The 15,130-nt window shown below is 39.9% G+C and overlaps 1 protein-coding gene across 14 annotated transcripts in view; it reads right to left on the minus strand.

Moving 5' to 3' along the window:
- MAPK10 (mitogen-activated protein kinase 10) overlaps window positions 1–15,130 on the minus strand; it is a 302,017-nt gene that overhangs the window by 131,309 nt on the left and 155,578 nt on the right. For 11 of the 14 annotated variants that reach the window (XM_060187751.1, XM_060187759.1, XM_060187756.1 and 8 more), the window contains one exon: window positions 7,411–7,482. In XM_060187751.1, coding sequence (XP_060043734.1) covers window positions 7,411–7,482 — 72 coding nt within the window. Of the gene's footprint in view, window positions 1–7,383; window positions 7,483–15,130 lie in introns of all 14 variants that reach the window. The other 3 variants (XM_060187761.1, XM_060187760.1, XM_060187762.1) reach the window with 2 other exon arrangements.

The raw sequence follows: 15,130 nt of genomic DNA on the forward strand, positions 1-15,130 counted from the left end.
AGTGGCATTTCTTTATGCAAACACTAAATCTGAAGAAGACATCCAGAAATCACTCCCATTTACTGTTTCAGCAAAATCAATCAAATACTTAGGAATAAAGTTGACCAAAGAAGGGAAAGACTTATATACTGAAAACTATGAGTCGCTACTCAAGGAAATAGAAACTGATACCAAGAAATGGAAAGATATCCCATGCTCATGGATTGGAAGAATAAATATCATCAAAATGAATGTTCTCCCCAGAGCCATATACAAATTTAATGCAATACCCATCAAAGTTCCACCAAGCTTCTTTAAGAGAATAGAACAAACACTACAATCATTTATCTGGAACCTGAAAACACCTAGAATTGCCAAAACCATCTTGAGGAAAAGAAACAGAAATGGAGGCATCACACTCCCAGACCTTAAACTATATTATAAAGCCATCATCATCAAAACAGCATGGTATTGGAACAAAAATAGGCACACAGACCAGTGGTACAGAATTGAAAGCCCAGAAATAAATCCCCCACACCTATGGACATCTAATCTTTGATAAGGGGTCCCAAAGCACTAAATGGAAAAAAGGAGGCTCTCTTCAATAAATGGTGCTAGGAAAACTGTGTTGTAACATGCAGAAGAATGAAATTGAACCACTTTATCTCACCAGAAACAAAAATAAACTCCAAATGGATCAAAGACCTAGATGTCAGACGAGAAACAATCAAATACTTAGAGGAAAACATTGGTAAAACACTTTCCCACCTACACCACAAGGACATCTTTGATGAATCAAACCCAATTGCAAGGAAGACTAAAGCAGAAACAAACCAATGGGACTACATCAAATTGAAAAGCTTCTGCACATCCAAAGAAACTATTAAAAAAACAGAGATACCCCTCACAGAATGGGAGAAGATCTTCACATGCCAGACATCAGACAAGAAACTAATCACCAAAATATATAAAGAGCTCAGCAAACATAGCACCAAAAAAGCAAATGACCCCATCCAAAAATGGGCAGAGGATATGAACAAAATATTCACCTCAGAGGAGATCCAAAAGGCTAACAAACATATGAAAAACTGCTCTAGGTCACTGATTGTCAGAGAAATGCAAATTAAGACAACACTGAGATACCAGCTCACTCCTGTGAGAATGGCATACATCAAAAAGGACAGCAGCAACAAATGTTGGAGAGGTTGTGGGGACAGAGGAACCCTTTTCATTGCTGGTGGGAATGTAAATTGGTACAGCCTCTGTGGAGAGCAGTCTGGAAAACTCTCAGAAGGCTAGACATGGACCTTCCATATGACCCAATAATTCCTCTCCTGGGGTTATACCCCAAGGACTCCATAACACCCAACCAAAAAGAGGTGTGTACTCCTATGTTCATAGCAGCACAATTCATAATAGCTAAAACCTGGAAGCAACCCAGGTGCCCAACACCAGATGAGTGGCTGAGAAAGCTGTGGTATATATACACAATGGAATACTATGCAGCTATCAAGAACAATGAACCCACCTTCTCTGACCCATCTTGGACAGAGGTAGAAGGAATTATGTTAAGTGAGCTAAGTCAGAAAGATAAAGATGAGTATGGGATGATCCCACTCATCAACAGAAGTTGACTAAGAAGATCTGAAAGGGAAACTAAAAGCAGGACCTGACCAAATTGTAAGTAGGGCATCAAAGTAAAAACCCTGAGGTAAGGGGTAGACATGCAGCTTCCTGGGCCAGTGGGGGGTGGGAGTGGGTGGGAGGGATGGGTCACAGTCTTTTGGTGGTGGGAATGGTGTTTATGTACACTCCTAGTAAAATGTAGTCATATAAATCACTAGTTAATTAATACGAGAGGGGGAAATTTAATTCTGTCTCGAAGTTTTTCAAAACACAAACTGAATCTTTTCAATATATAGGCTGTGTAATTGATATGCAGACTCTCTCAAAATCCTAGACCAAGTAGATCAGAAGCAATCAATAGCACAGATATATACAAGATACTGGGTACTGTACAGCAAACCCTAACAAAAGGACTTTTCAAAGTTAACCCAATTACCAAATCTTCTTCTATCATTTGCCCTTCTTCCGTAGCCAGTCAACAGTGTCAGGTTGAGCCTGATGTAAAGTTTAGAGACCTCCTTTGAATCTGGAGAGGTGGCAGTCGTTGACTATGTGGGTCATAGTCTGTCTGTAGCTGCAGGGGAAGTTCGGGTCGTCTCTGGCTCCCCAGCGATGGAACATAGCGGCACACCGGCCATGGCCTGTTCGATAGCGATTGAGGAGGGCCCAATCATAACGTGCTAGGTCAAAGCCGGGTTGACGCTTGCAGGGGTGATGATAACATTAACTATCGATTGTCTTTTGGATCCCTAAGACAGCAGGAACCTCACATCTACACTATAGAGCCTCTACTTCCCCCAGTCCTGGAACCATTGGATAGGGCCCACTTTCCCGTATGCCTCTCCCAATCCATATCAAATAATATTGCATCTGCCGATCACAACCTAACCAACAGAACGACTGCCACCTCAACATGCTTCACTTCATACTGTCCAGAGACTTCACGTGTGGAATGACAACCCTTCAGCTTCATTACTCGGGTGAGACCTTTCCTTTCATAGTATACTCTAATTCCATCTCAGGTGGTTCACTTTCTAACAAAGTCCCAAAACCTAGATATACACCAGTTTCTGTGAGAGAGAGCATATGTTCACACGTATCTGTAAACTACTGCAAAATACATACCTGAAAGCAGAAGTACACTAGAGTTTGCAGTGAGTACCCCCTAACACTTCCTCTCCACTATTCCAAGCTTTGGGTCCATGATTGCTCAACAATTTGTTTGGCTTCGCATGTTAACTCTCTTTTCAGTCACCAAGTTCCAGATGTCATCAGGATGCCAGCCAGGCTTCCCTAGACTGAAGACCCGACCAATGTGTCCTGGAGCTCCGCTTCCCCAGAGACCCACCCTACTAGGGAAAGAGAGAGGCAGACTGGGAGTATGGACCAACCAGTCAATGCCCATGTTCAGCAGGGAAGCAATTACAGAAGCCAGACCTTCTACCTTCTGCAACCCACAATGACCCTGGGTCCATGCTCCCAGAGGGATAGGGAGAGCTATCAGGGGAGGGGGTGGGATGTGGAGATTGGGTGGTGGGAATTGTGTGGAATTGTACCCCTCCTACCCTATGGTTTTGTTAATCCTTTCTTAAATAAAAAAAAAAAGAATAGAGCTTTAGGGGGTTGTGCGTTAATGCAGCAGGTTAAGTCCACATGGCGCAAAGCGCAAGGACCAGCATAAGGATCCCGGTTCGAGTCCCAGGCTCCTTACCTGCAGGGGAGTCGCTTCACAAGTGGTAAAGCAGCTCTTCAGATGTCTATCTCTCCCTCTCTCTGTCTTCCCCTCCTCTCTCCATTTCTCTCTGTCCTATCCAACAATGACAACAATAACAATAATAATAATCACAACAATGATTTAAAAACAACAAAGGCAATAAAAGGGGAAAAAATAGCCTCCAGGAGCAGTGGATTCATGGTGCAGGCACTGAGCCCCAGCAATAACCCTTGAGGCAAATAATAATAATAATAATAATAATAATAATAATAAAGCTATAAAAATAAAGAGAAAGATTAAATAGCATGTGCTCCTTCACAAGCTTTCATGTTACCAATTTTCTCAGTCTAGAATTTGAACATAACTGAACACAATACAATTCAAGCTTAAAATACACAGTTTTCAAGAAGTTGGATTTTTAAGCGCTGCTTAGAGATATAGAGTCTGGTCCCAACCCTTTGTTCGTTTGTTGAGAGCCTACTCTATGCCAGGTTTAACTGAAGGTGCACTGACCTGTCTCAGCTGAGACAAACCAGCTCACATAGTTCAAGTCAGATATGTCTAACATTGCTCTGTTTTAACTGCGTGGTCTGGATTAATTAGCATCGCCAAAAAGCTTATTGGCCAGTGTACTGACTAGTCTTTTGGTACTGTCATTGGGATAACTAAAAAAGTGTCTGCCAAATGCGGTGATTCTGTTTTTGTTACATTATCATACGGTGCCATTCATTCTCACAGTTACAGCCAGCAGACCTAGTTGTCCTATGATGTCACTCAACACTGCTACCTAAAGTCTGAAGAAACAATATCTACAATTCTTTTATGGGAGAAAGGCTTGTGTTTAATCTGAGTTTACTTACATGGGTTCTGAAAACGAATATGTGATCAATGCTACTTAATGACATTGTGGGCTAGAGTTTGTTAAGAGTGTGTTTTCCCCATTTTGATTCTCCAAGCCACTCTCTAAGGAGGGTTACAGCCTAACATCTGCATCACTTTTATACTGACTTGGTTCAGACACAGCTTCTCTAAGGGATTAGTGGCTGAAAGCAAAATCAATAATGCAGTAAAAAACTTGAAATTATGCTTGATCATTATTTCCAGTCAAATGAAAAAGCATACATGCCTTCATAAGAGAAGAGAAATTATCTGAAATTAACAGGAAAACTAAAACTTCCCGCACAACATTCAGAGATCAGGGAGAGAAAGCAGATCAGTCCCTTCATAGCATGTAGCACATGCCAAGTTCCTATAGAAGGTCTCACCCTGGCGGCTGGGCGCGGGCTCAGTGGGAGAGTGCGGTACTCATTTGCATGCAGCTTCCTAACACCTGATACCACATAAACCAGAGCAGTGTAATTTTTTCTTTCAAAAAGACATTTTATGACCAGGTGCTGGTGAGCTCAGTTGAGAACACATTACAATGCCTAAGGACCCAGGGTCAAGGCCTCAGTCTCCACCTGCAGAGGGAAAGTTTCACAAGTGGTAAAGCAGTGCTGCAAGTGTCTCTCTTGTCTTTCCCTTCCTTCCTGATTCCTTTCTATCTCTATCCAATAAATAAATAAATACTATTTTTTAATTTTATTATCTTTACTTATTTATTGGATAGAGACAGCCAGAAATTGAGAGGAGGAAGGGAAATAGAGAGGGAGAGAGACAGAGAGACACCTGCAGACCTGCTTCCACCACTCGCAAAGCTTTTCCCCTGCAGGTGGGGGCCGGGGCTCAAACCTGGGTCTTTGTGCACTATGACATGTGCACTCAACCAGGTGTGCCACCAGCCGACCCCATAAATACTATTTTTAAAAAACTGTATTTTGAGCCAACAGGTTCTAAATATGCTTGGGAAGAGTAGATATATCAATACTTTGTTTCCCTTTATACACTTTTATGTTTTCTTTTTCTTTTCTTTTATTTTAAATTTTTATATTTACTTATTCCCTTTTGTTGTCTTTGTTGCTTTATTGTTGTAGTTATTATTGATGTTGTCATTGTTGGACAGGACAGAGAGAAATGGAGAGAGGAGGGGAAGACAGAGAGGGAGAGAGAAAGACAGACACCAGCAGACCTGCTTCACCTCCTGGGAAGTGACTCCCCTGCAGGTGGGGAGCTGCTTGAACCGGGATCCTTCCTCAGGTCCTTGCGCTTTGCACCATGTGTGCTTAACCTGCTGTGCTATAGCCTGGCTCCCACTTTTATGTTTTCTATAATAAAAACATCTTACTACTTCTAGAATCAGAAAGAAGTAGACTAAAATAAGAGATGGTACAAAATTATTTCATAAGTATTATATCAATAGATGCATATCCTCTTTTCAAGGCACAGTCCAGTAAAAAGATGAAACAAAAGCCACTGCAGAAAAACTATAACTTCTCTGCTTAGGGCACAAGTAGGATTGCCACTGAATTTATTACTCAGAGAGCAATTACTGAGAGTGAAGCAGGGAGCACTACTAGTCAAGCCATAACCACAAGCTTAAGTTGAAACTACCTTATGCATAGTAACATGTGCACTCAACTGGTCACGCCACTGCCCAGTCCCCAGTAATCTCCTTTTTAAGAAAGTTTGTATAAGAACAGGGAGGCAGGTTCTTTTCTGGTTCATGCCGACTATTAATGCTGGCTTCTGCCTTCTTGCTGCATATTATAGGCTAAAAGATGTCTTTGTCATGATTGGTTTTGAGCTTTACTATTTAGTTCAGCCAGCTGCTGGTAGCACTGGGCTTCAAAAAGCAAACTGGGCACCGTGTACATGCTACCAGATGTGTGTACAAAGCACTTATGACTCAGTAATCACTCATAAAAAAAAAAAAAAAAACAATCTCACAGAGACCAGTTATTCTGATGTCTACAGTCTCATGTTAAGGATGTAAAAAGAAATATTAAGTATTAGTGAGATGTAATAAGAAATCACTGCACAGTTGGTAAAGGCTTGTTTTGACAGAGGTGGAGTCAGTGGGTAAAATACAAGATTTCTGTATGTGAGGTCCAAAGTTCGATTCCCATCACAGCATATGCTAGAGTGATGTTCTGGTTGACTTCTTACCAATCAACCAATAAGTATTTTTAAAAAAGAGGTAGAGCTGGGAAACAGTATAGCAGCTAATCCAAACAGACTTTCATATTTGAGGCTCAGAGGTCCCAGGTTTAGTCCCTGACAACACCATGAACTAGCAGTGAGCAGTGCTCTGGTTAATAGTAACAAAACGTGGAGGACCAGATGGTAGAGCAGCAGGTTAGCAACATGGCACAAAGCACAAGTACCAGCACAAGGATCCTGGTTCAAGCCCCTGGCTCCCCACCTGCTGTTGCTTCACAGGTGGTGAAACAGGTCTGTAGGTATCTATCTTTCCTTCCCCTTCTCTGTTTTCCCCTGTTCTCTCAATTTCTCTCTGTCCTACTCAACAACTGCAGTGACAACAATAACAATAACAACAACAACAAGGGCAACAAAATGGGAAAGATGGCCTCTGGGAGCAATGGATTTGTAGTGCAGGCACTGAGCCCCAGCAATAACCCTGGAGGCAAAAAAAAGTAATAAATTACTGTATTTATAGCCATTACAAAGAATATTTTAATTCACATTCAATTAGATGAACTAAGAAACGTAAAGCATCTAAATATTCACTTTTTAAAAAATATTTATTCCTTTTTGTTGCCCTTATTGTTTTACTGTTTTAGTTATTGTTGTTACTGATGTCATCGTTGTTTGATATGACAGAGAGAAATGGAGAGAGGAGGGGACGACAGAGACACCTGCAGACCTGCTTCACTGCCTTTGAAGCGACTCCCATGCAGGTAGGGAGCTGGGGGCTTAGGTTCGAACTGGGATCCTTATGCTGGTCCTTGTGCTTTGTGCCACCTGCACTTAACCTGCTGCACTACTGCTGGACTCCTTTAAATTTTCACTTGTGTGTGTGTGTGTGTGTGTGTGTGTATGTGTCACTCAGGCCTCACACATGAGCAACTAACTTGTACTCCTTAAGCTAGTATATAAATACTAACTCAGTGAGGAACATATGCAAAATGAAATGGGAAATGGAAATACAAGGGAGCATACTGTACCTTGTTTTACCTGTAAGGAACACACACCTGACAAAAGGCAATTTTCACATCCAAAGTAGGTTCACTGCAGTAGTACAATAAATGGAGGCTCATAAATACCTATAGAAGGAAAGAAGAGAGGACAGATCTTCAGATCACCTATTTATTCATTATTTGATGGTGATGGTGACATAATTTGAACTCTACCCAAGGTGTCATACACTTTATATTTTCAGCATAATCCTTTTGTAGACCAATACAAAGTATTTTCACAAACTATAAACATTACCTCATAAAACAAGGGAAAACATGATCTATCTTTGGTAACAATCAGTGTCAGCATAATTGTAGTTGAACATAAGAAACTGGATATCCTTTTTAAAAGTAATTTTGTACTTATTGGGGGGGATTAATGGTTTACAGTAAACGGTAACATACAGTAGTTTGTACACATGTAACATTTCTCAGTTTTCCACATAACGCTTCAACCTCCTTTGGGTCCTCCTCTGCCATCATGTTCCAGGACCTCAACCCTCCCCCTTCACCCCAAAGTCTTTTACTTTGGTGCAACACACCAAACCCATTCCAAATAAAACTGGATATCTTAGCAAGGTAAAATGAAGCATTGCTACCCTAAAGCATTACTAATTCGAAACATCTAATATTTTAAATCTCAAGTATATTTTCAAAAGGATAAATACAAAGGTGTCTACTTCTTCTTCTAGCATTTGCCAAGGTGTCTACTGTAGCATAAAGAGACCACTAAATAAAATATGATTTATAACAGAACTAAAATACAGGATTTGCAGTTAATAAATTAAGAGTTCAAAGTATCAGTGTAGGTACATTTTCAAGCATAATGCTGAGTGGGGAAAAGAAAGCAAGTTTCGGGGAGTTGGGTGGTAGCACAGCATGTTAAGTGCACATGGCGCTGAAGTGCAAGGACCAGTATAAGGATCCTGGTTCTAGCCCTTGGCTCCCCACCTGCAGGGGGGGGGGGGTCGCTTCACAGGTGGTGAAGCAGGTCTGCAGGTGTCTATCTTTCTCTCCTCCTTTCTGTCTTCCCCTCCTCTCTCCATGTCTCTCTGTCCTATCTAACAACATCAATAACAATAATAACTAAAACAACAATAAAAAACAAGGGCAACAAAAGGGAAAATAAATAAATAAATATAAAAAAATAAAATAAAGCAAGTTTCAAAAGGATATGAAGGTGGCCAGGTGGTGGCGCATCTGGTTGAGTGCACATGTTACAATGCACAAGGACCCAGGTTCGATCCCCTGGTTCCCACCTGCAGAGGGAAAGCTTCACAAGTGGTAAAGCAGGGCTACAGGTGTCTCTCTTTCTCTCTCCCTCCCTATCACCCCCTTCTCTCTTGATTTCTACCTGTCTCTATCCAATAAATAAAGATAAGTTTTAAAAATTATATTAAAAAGGATATGAAGGTTACTATACTATGATGTTTTTTAAATATATAAAATAAAATGATATGCAGTTTTATTATACAACCATTGTAATCACTGACCTAAGAAAACTGGGCACTGCGACCATGGTTTAAGAGCACTGTACAAAGAACTGTTCTCCATGAACATGAGTGGTAATGAGAGAGCGATTTCAGGATGCCAACTAGTGTGTCGAAAAAGTAGATCAGATGCTATTAAGAAGGCACTTAAAAGTGTATCAGACAAGACTGAAACTGCATCAAAGGAAAAGCAGGAAAACAAATGTTTGGTGTTTTTCAGTTTTGTTTTGTTTTGTTTTCTTGTCTGCAATAGTGTTTGATATAGATGGTTATCAAGGCCATTTTTCATATATCTTTCTTTTTCCATTGAGGATGAAAATGTATACATTCTGGTATTACTCTGAGCCTGTATGTTTGTTCATGTGTTTAACTGTACAGGTAACCCTTTAATAACAAGATTCTTTGGGAAGAGAGAGGGCCCCCCCTCCCCCATACCACTGTAAGCCAGAGCTGAGCAAACCTCTGGTAGAATATAGAAAGGAAAAAAAAAAAAAAACGGGGTCATGAAAATCTGACACTGTATTAATATTTGTTTAATGTTGGTGGTAAAAAAAAAGGTTTAAATTATGTTCTTTTCTGTAAATCTGGACGATTGTATAATTTTGCACAATTTTAGAAATAAATATTTCCTAGTAGTGACAATATCAGAAAATCTTGAAGAAAACTCTTTGGGAATGAAAAGGCAGCATCAGTAAAACCCAGTCAAACTCTTATTCAGTTAAATTAAATAGATTTCTGTTAAATGTTTACTATGCGCAAGACACAATCTTGTCATTTGATTCAATCATTGTAAAGCCGTGACTGACACAAAAAGCCATCCTAGCAATAGGGATGATTAGATATACTGAGAACCAGTAGCAACACAAGACTCGTCAGAAGGGTTAAATGAAGTAAACAAAATATCTTTAAAATGCATGACTAGGATGCCACAAAAAGGCAAAGAGAAATTGAGAGCAAAGACAATGAGAAAGAAGCCAAACAGGGAAGTAAATGAGTTGAAGTTGCCACTGCCATCTGCTGTCGTCTGAGATCCAGAACTTTCCTCTTTTTTTTTTTTGCCTCCAGGGTCATTGCTGGGGTTCAGTGACTGCATCACGAATCCACTGCTCCTGGAGGCCACCCTTTTTTTTTTTCTCCCTTTGTTGCCCTTGTTGTTGCAGCCCTGTTTTGGTTCCCATTGTTGTTGATGTTGTTAGTTGTTGGATAGGACAGAGAGAGGAGGGTAAGACAGAGAGGGGGAAAGAAAGATAGACACCTGCAGACCTGCTTCACCGCCTGTGAAGTGACTCCTCTGCAGGTGGAGAGCTGGGGGCTCGAACTGGGGTCCCTACGCCAGTCCTTGAGCTTTGTGCCACGTGCGCCTAACCTGCTGCGCTACCGCCCGACCCCCAGAACTTTCCTTTTTAAAGGCTGGCCTAAAGAATACTGGAACAAAGCTTAGACCTGTTTATAGCAGGAAAGCACACTGGAGATTTCCATAGTTTACTATGGGAACTTTTAAGTAAATTTAAGGAACACCCCACAGTATGGTCTAAATAGAAAGGGGGAAAAATTACATCGAGATAGTAGAGACTTTGAAAAGTTAAGGATGACAGGACAAGAATGTATGATATTCCTGATGATCAAGGGTTTACGGGGGAGAGGAGGGCGGAAGGGGGGATGTATCACAAAGCCATAGTAAGGCAAGGTCTGTGGGGTTGATGCAGAGATAGATTTACTGGTCAGAAACAGACATGTACATAAGGAAATTTATTGTGCACTGCAGATAGTTGAGGAATAAAGATGCAATGCAGAAAATTATACTAAAACAATTGGTCATGAATATGGAGATTGGAAGGGGAAGCAAGGATAAGAAAGCATCCTTATATAGAATACAATAGGCATCTCACATTTCTGCCCACCTTGCAAAGAGAAGCCCAGGCTGACTGAATTTTAGATAATCTTCTCAAGGATGACTGTATAGCAAAAGCCTTGGGAGAGACAGAATCACCTTTCAAAACCAAAGAACAATAACAATAAAACTATGCCTCAAACTTTCCTGTAAGATTGAGGCACAAAGGGATTATGGCTATAGGCAGGGAGAGGGTCCCAGAGAGAAAAATCAAAAGCTTTCTGGTTCCTATGTCATCAAAAGACACCATGTTTAAGATGTTTCAATGAGTCAAATGGATAATACTCCTGAAGCTACAGGCATCACCACACACCCAGTTGTGCAGAAGACAAGATTGTGACTCAAAGATCAGAATGACCCTTACAGGAACTGATAAGGTGAATTCAGGCAGGCACAGCCTGTGAAACACCCACCTGGACTTTTATAAAAAGCTAAGCAGAGCTCTTGATAAAGACTCTAGTCTCTGCGTGGTGCAGGTACCTCACTCCAGGGCCACCTCCCACCTCTTTGCTTTATGGACTGTTGTTGTTGTTTTGGTTTTTTAGCTTCTAATAATACTGCCTTATAGGCCTCACTCTCTCTTTTCCCTTCACTGAGCCTCATAATTTCCATTCATTCTTGAGTGGCAAAGATCACACAAACCAGAGAAGTTGTGAAAAAGATTATTTTCATTATATTTCATAAAATATATCACTTGTGATATGGTTAAAATTTAGGCAGCTAATTGGATCATTCTTAAGTATATATAGGCTGATGAGTCTGGGTACATACACATGTATCCATGTAACTCACATTCCACCGATGACACGGTCTGAAGCCACCCTCCCAGAACCCCCTTTTTTGCACACCTTCTTATCCCCTTTTCTGGCTGCCTCCTCATACTATTCTTAATATATAGATAACGGTGAGTTAATGGTTAGTGGGCCAAAAGAGAATCAAATAAGGGCGGGAGGGAAGGCGGGTCTTTTTTTTCCCCTTTAGTACAAATCTATTCCTATTATCTTCTCATACTAAGCCAAGTGAATGTTGAATAAACCCGATGCTATTGAATCAGAAATGAGGAGTGTAAGTATGAAAGAGCCCGGGATGCAGGTCTCACAAATGCTATCCTACAGGGCTGCTTTACTTACATGCTGCTGACCAAAACATGTGGCAGTCACCTAGAATGTACAATGAATCTTAGTATCCTAGTAGATGAATAGTCTTTCTCTGAAAAGCAAGCATCTTGAACTTCTGGGTTTGCATGATAAAAAAAAAATCCATGTGTAGCACCATGACTACATCACTACAGAAACTTCTTGTTCCACAAAGGAACATCAGAGGAAGAATGTTCAGTCTGAACAGCCCAGTAAGTTGCACAGGACTTCTTTGCAATTCTCTGTCCTGAAAGCATAGCAGAGGGAATTATTTCAGTATTATTCTAAAGTGGATTTAGTGACACCATCTGGGTGCAAATAGAACCCCTGAGTATGTGGAGGAGGGAGGAAAGGACAATTTGAGGGAGTTTAGTGCGTTTGCTTATAGGTTGTTCTTTTGGGAAAATCCTGGTACGTGCCATCTTTGCAAGACTATGATTAGCTTCTCCTCATTGCATGCCTATACAGGTTAACGACTACTCTGAGCAAAGCACAAGGCCCATTTCTAAGAATGAGAGGCTTCCCTCAGCATTTGTTAGGTTGAACTGGTGCACAGCAACGGCTATAGAAGATTATAACCATGATGTGCTTTAATGGCTTTTTAAGATCAATATTTAATTTTTTCCTTTTTTTGGTATGTGAATGTGCCAGCTACATCTGTGGAGGTTTGAGACACTTCACAGATGCAAACAATAAAATAGTTCTGGCAGCTTCCCATTGTCACTGAAATATGATAGATGTAAGGCAAATCAAAGGAACTATTGATTAAAAATAAAAACAAATTAATGGCCAGCAGTTTCCAACTTGAATTGGTATGCACATATTCATTATTTATAAATAACTTTATATTAATTACTTGTCAAGTAATTAATTAAGCCTGAAAACTTATGTACACTATTAAAATGCAAAGTCTCACTTTTAATTAACAAAAAACAAAAGCACCAATCTGCCTTCTTCATGACCAAAAGGATCCACTCAACTATGTCAAAAGATTTGAGAGTAAATATAATTTGAATCTAATAATTATGTTTCAGGTACTGATATAGACAACAATTTAATTTTCTATTTTGACACTGCATATGCTCACTTTAAAACTAATTATTAAATCCTGGTCTAGTTGGGATAGTTCAACTAGTAAAACACCTGCTTTGCCATGTGCTAGATCCAAGTTCAAGCTCCTGGTGCACTACATGGAAACATTACAGCAATGGAGGAAGTTCCATTCAATGGTGCCTTGGTTTCTCTGTACATTTTTCTAATTCTCTGAAGACGTCAGCCTGAAGTGGTGAGACCTGGCAACATCTGGGAAATAAAAAGATATTATGTCCTTTGGTCTATTGACTTTCATTTGGAGCAGAGGTCAACAGACCATGGACCAAATTCTACTCACCACTTACTTTTGTAAATACAGTTTTATTGAAGCACAGTCATGCATTAATTTATATATGACTGTAGCTATGCATAAGGCTATTTTCACACTTAACTATTTTAGAAATTGCCTCCTGGGAACTGATTCCTTTCTTCTCCAGTTGCTCCTAAGATTTATGTAAAGTCTGAACCTAGACCCAAGTATTTTATCTATCTACTACAATGTGCTATGCAGAATTATACTGCATTGCGAGACAGAAACTTTTGTATCCTTAAAAGTTGCAAATTAATAAAATGTTTCTCAAATTGGTCCTAGTTGATTTAATAGACATCACCAGTTCAGACCCCATGGTCACTTTCCCCACGTAAAGTATTTCAACAACTACTATCTCCCCCTAATTGTTATCTTTTTCTTCAAAGTTCCTTAAAACATTTGGCCATTCACCTAACAAAAACATATAGCTTGGCTAATCATAAAGATGTATATATCTATAGCTGCTAGTTCCACTCCACATATCTGTAATCATTATGAGGTTTGTGTATGCTCATGCACAAATAACATATGGGCAACTGGGGAAGTCATTCAGCAAGTAGAATGCAGGACTTGCATGCATGACATTCTGAGTTCGAACCCCAGCACTGCATAAGTTACATTAATGTTCTACTTCTACTTCCTCTCCCATTTAATGACAAGTAAATAAATCTTTCTAAAATAATTTACATGTAAACTTTTTCTGATTAGTTACTGGAGAGGAAAGCTGTTTTTCCTAGTGACTTACCACTAAGATAATATTCACCAACTTAGGAGTACAATGCTTATATGGGTTTTCTGCATGCAATTTGACAGATTAGTAAACAACATTCTAAATTGCAAAGGTTGAATATATATTGACCACAACTCCCAGAGAGGAACAATAATAGCAATGTTCCTAAGGTGTCGTGTATTTTTGATCCAAATTACTTATATGTATAACCATTACAATATTAACATCAGTTTAAAAAGAAATTTTGTTTTGATTTCCATCACATGACTCAATAAGTGTGTGTATGTGGGGGGAGGTGCATTTTTAAATTCTCGAACTTCAAAACTGAATGACTTTAGGCCTGGGGAGACAGTATAATGCTGGCCCAAAAATACTCTCATGCCTGAGGCACAAAAAGTCACAGGTTCAATCCCCAGCACCACCATAAGCCAGAGCTGAGCGGTGCTCTGGGGAAAAAAGTAAATGAGTAACTATTTTTTTTTCTAAGAATGGGCTTTAGAAACATATTTATGTAACACAGATGGTCTTAACAGCAAAACACACAAAAGAAATAGACCTTTGGGCAATCAATTTAAGAATGTAAGTCTGAAGATAAAATGGAATCATAATCTCACTGAATAAGTGGCACTATTGCTCTAACTATGCATCCCCAGAATAACAAGGCCAACAGGGACTATTAATTAGGTTAAATGTCAGCTTGAATCTTTTAAGAGGTGTTGAACTTACATGAACAAATGCAGCCTTTAAATGATGTGGAAAAATCTAACAATATAATGAGAAGAATAAATTCAGGGGTCAATCTATCTTCCAGTCACTTAGCAACTGAATTCAAGTGGAGAGGGCAAGAGGGAACTGATTTGTAAATGTAATTAACCATGATCTCTGAAGCAGAGATAAGTTATAGCAAGTATGGAAATGGAGGCAGCAGTTTCTAGGCCTCCCAGCCCACTGTTCTCAAAGGGATGCATTCATCACCACACCAACACGCACGTACAAGGTCTGTCTTGTACATGTGATGGGTGTGACTCTCTGGCTCCTCCCTCCACCTTCTTCCCTCTAGCTGTACATCAGGAGGCAAACTTTGAG

The sequence above is a fragment of the Erinaceus europaeus genome, chromosome 3, assembly GCF_950295315.1.
Source record: "Erinaceus europaeus chromosome 3, mEriEur2.1, whole genome shotgun sequence".
Lineage (NCBI taxonomy): Eukaryota > Metazoa > Chordata > Mammalia > Eulipotyphla > Erinaceidae > Erinaceus > Erinaceus europaeus.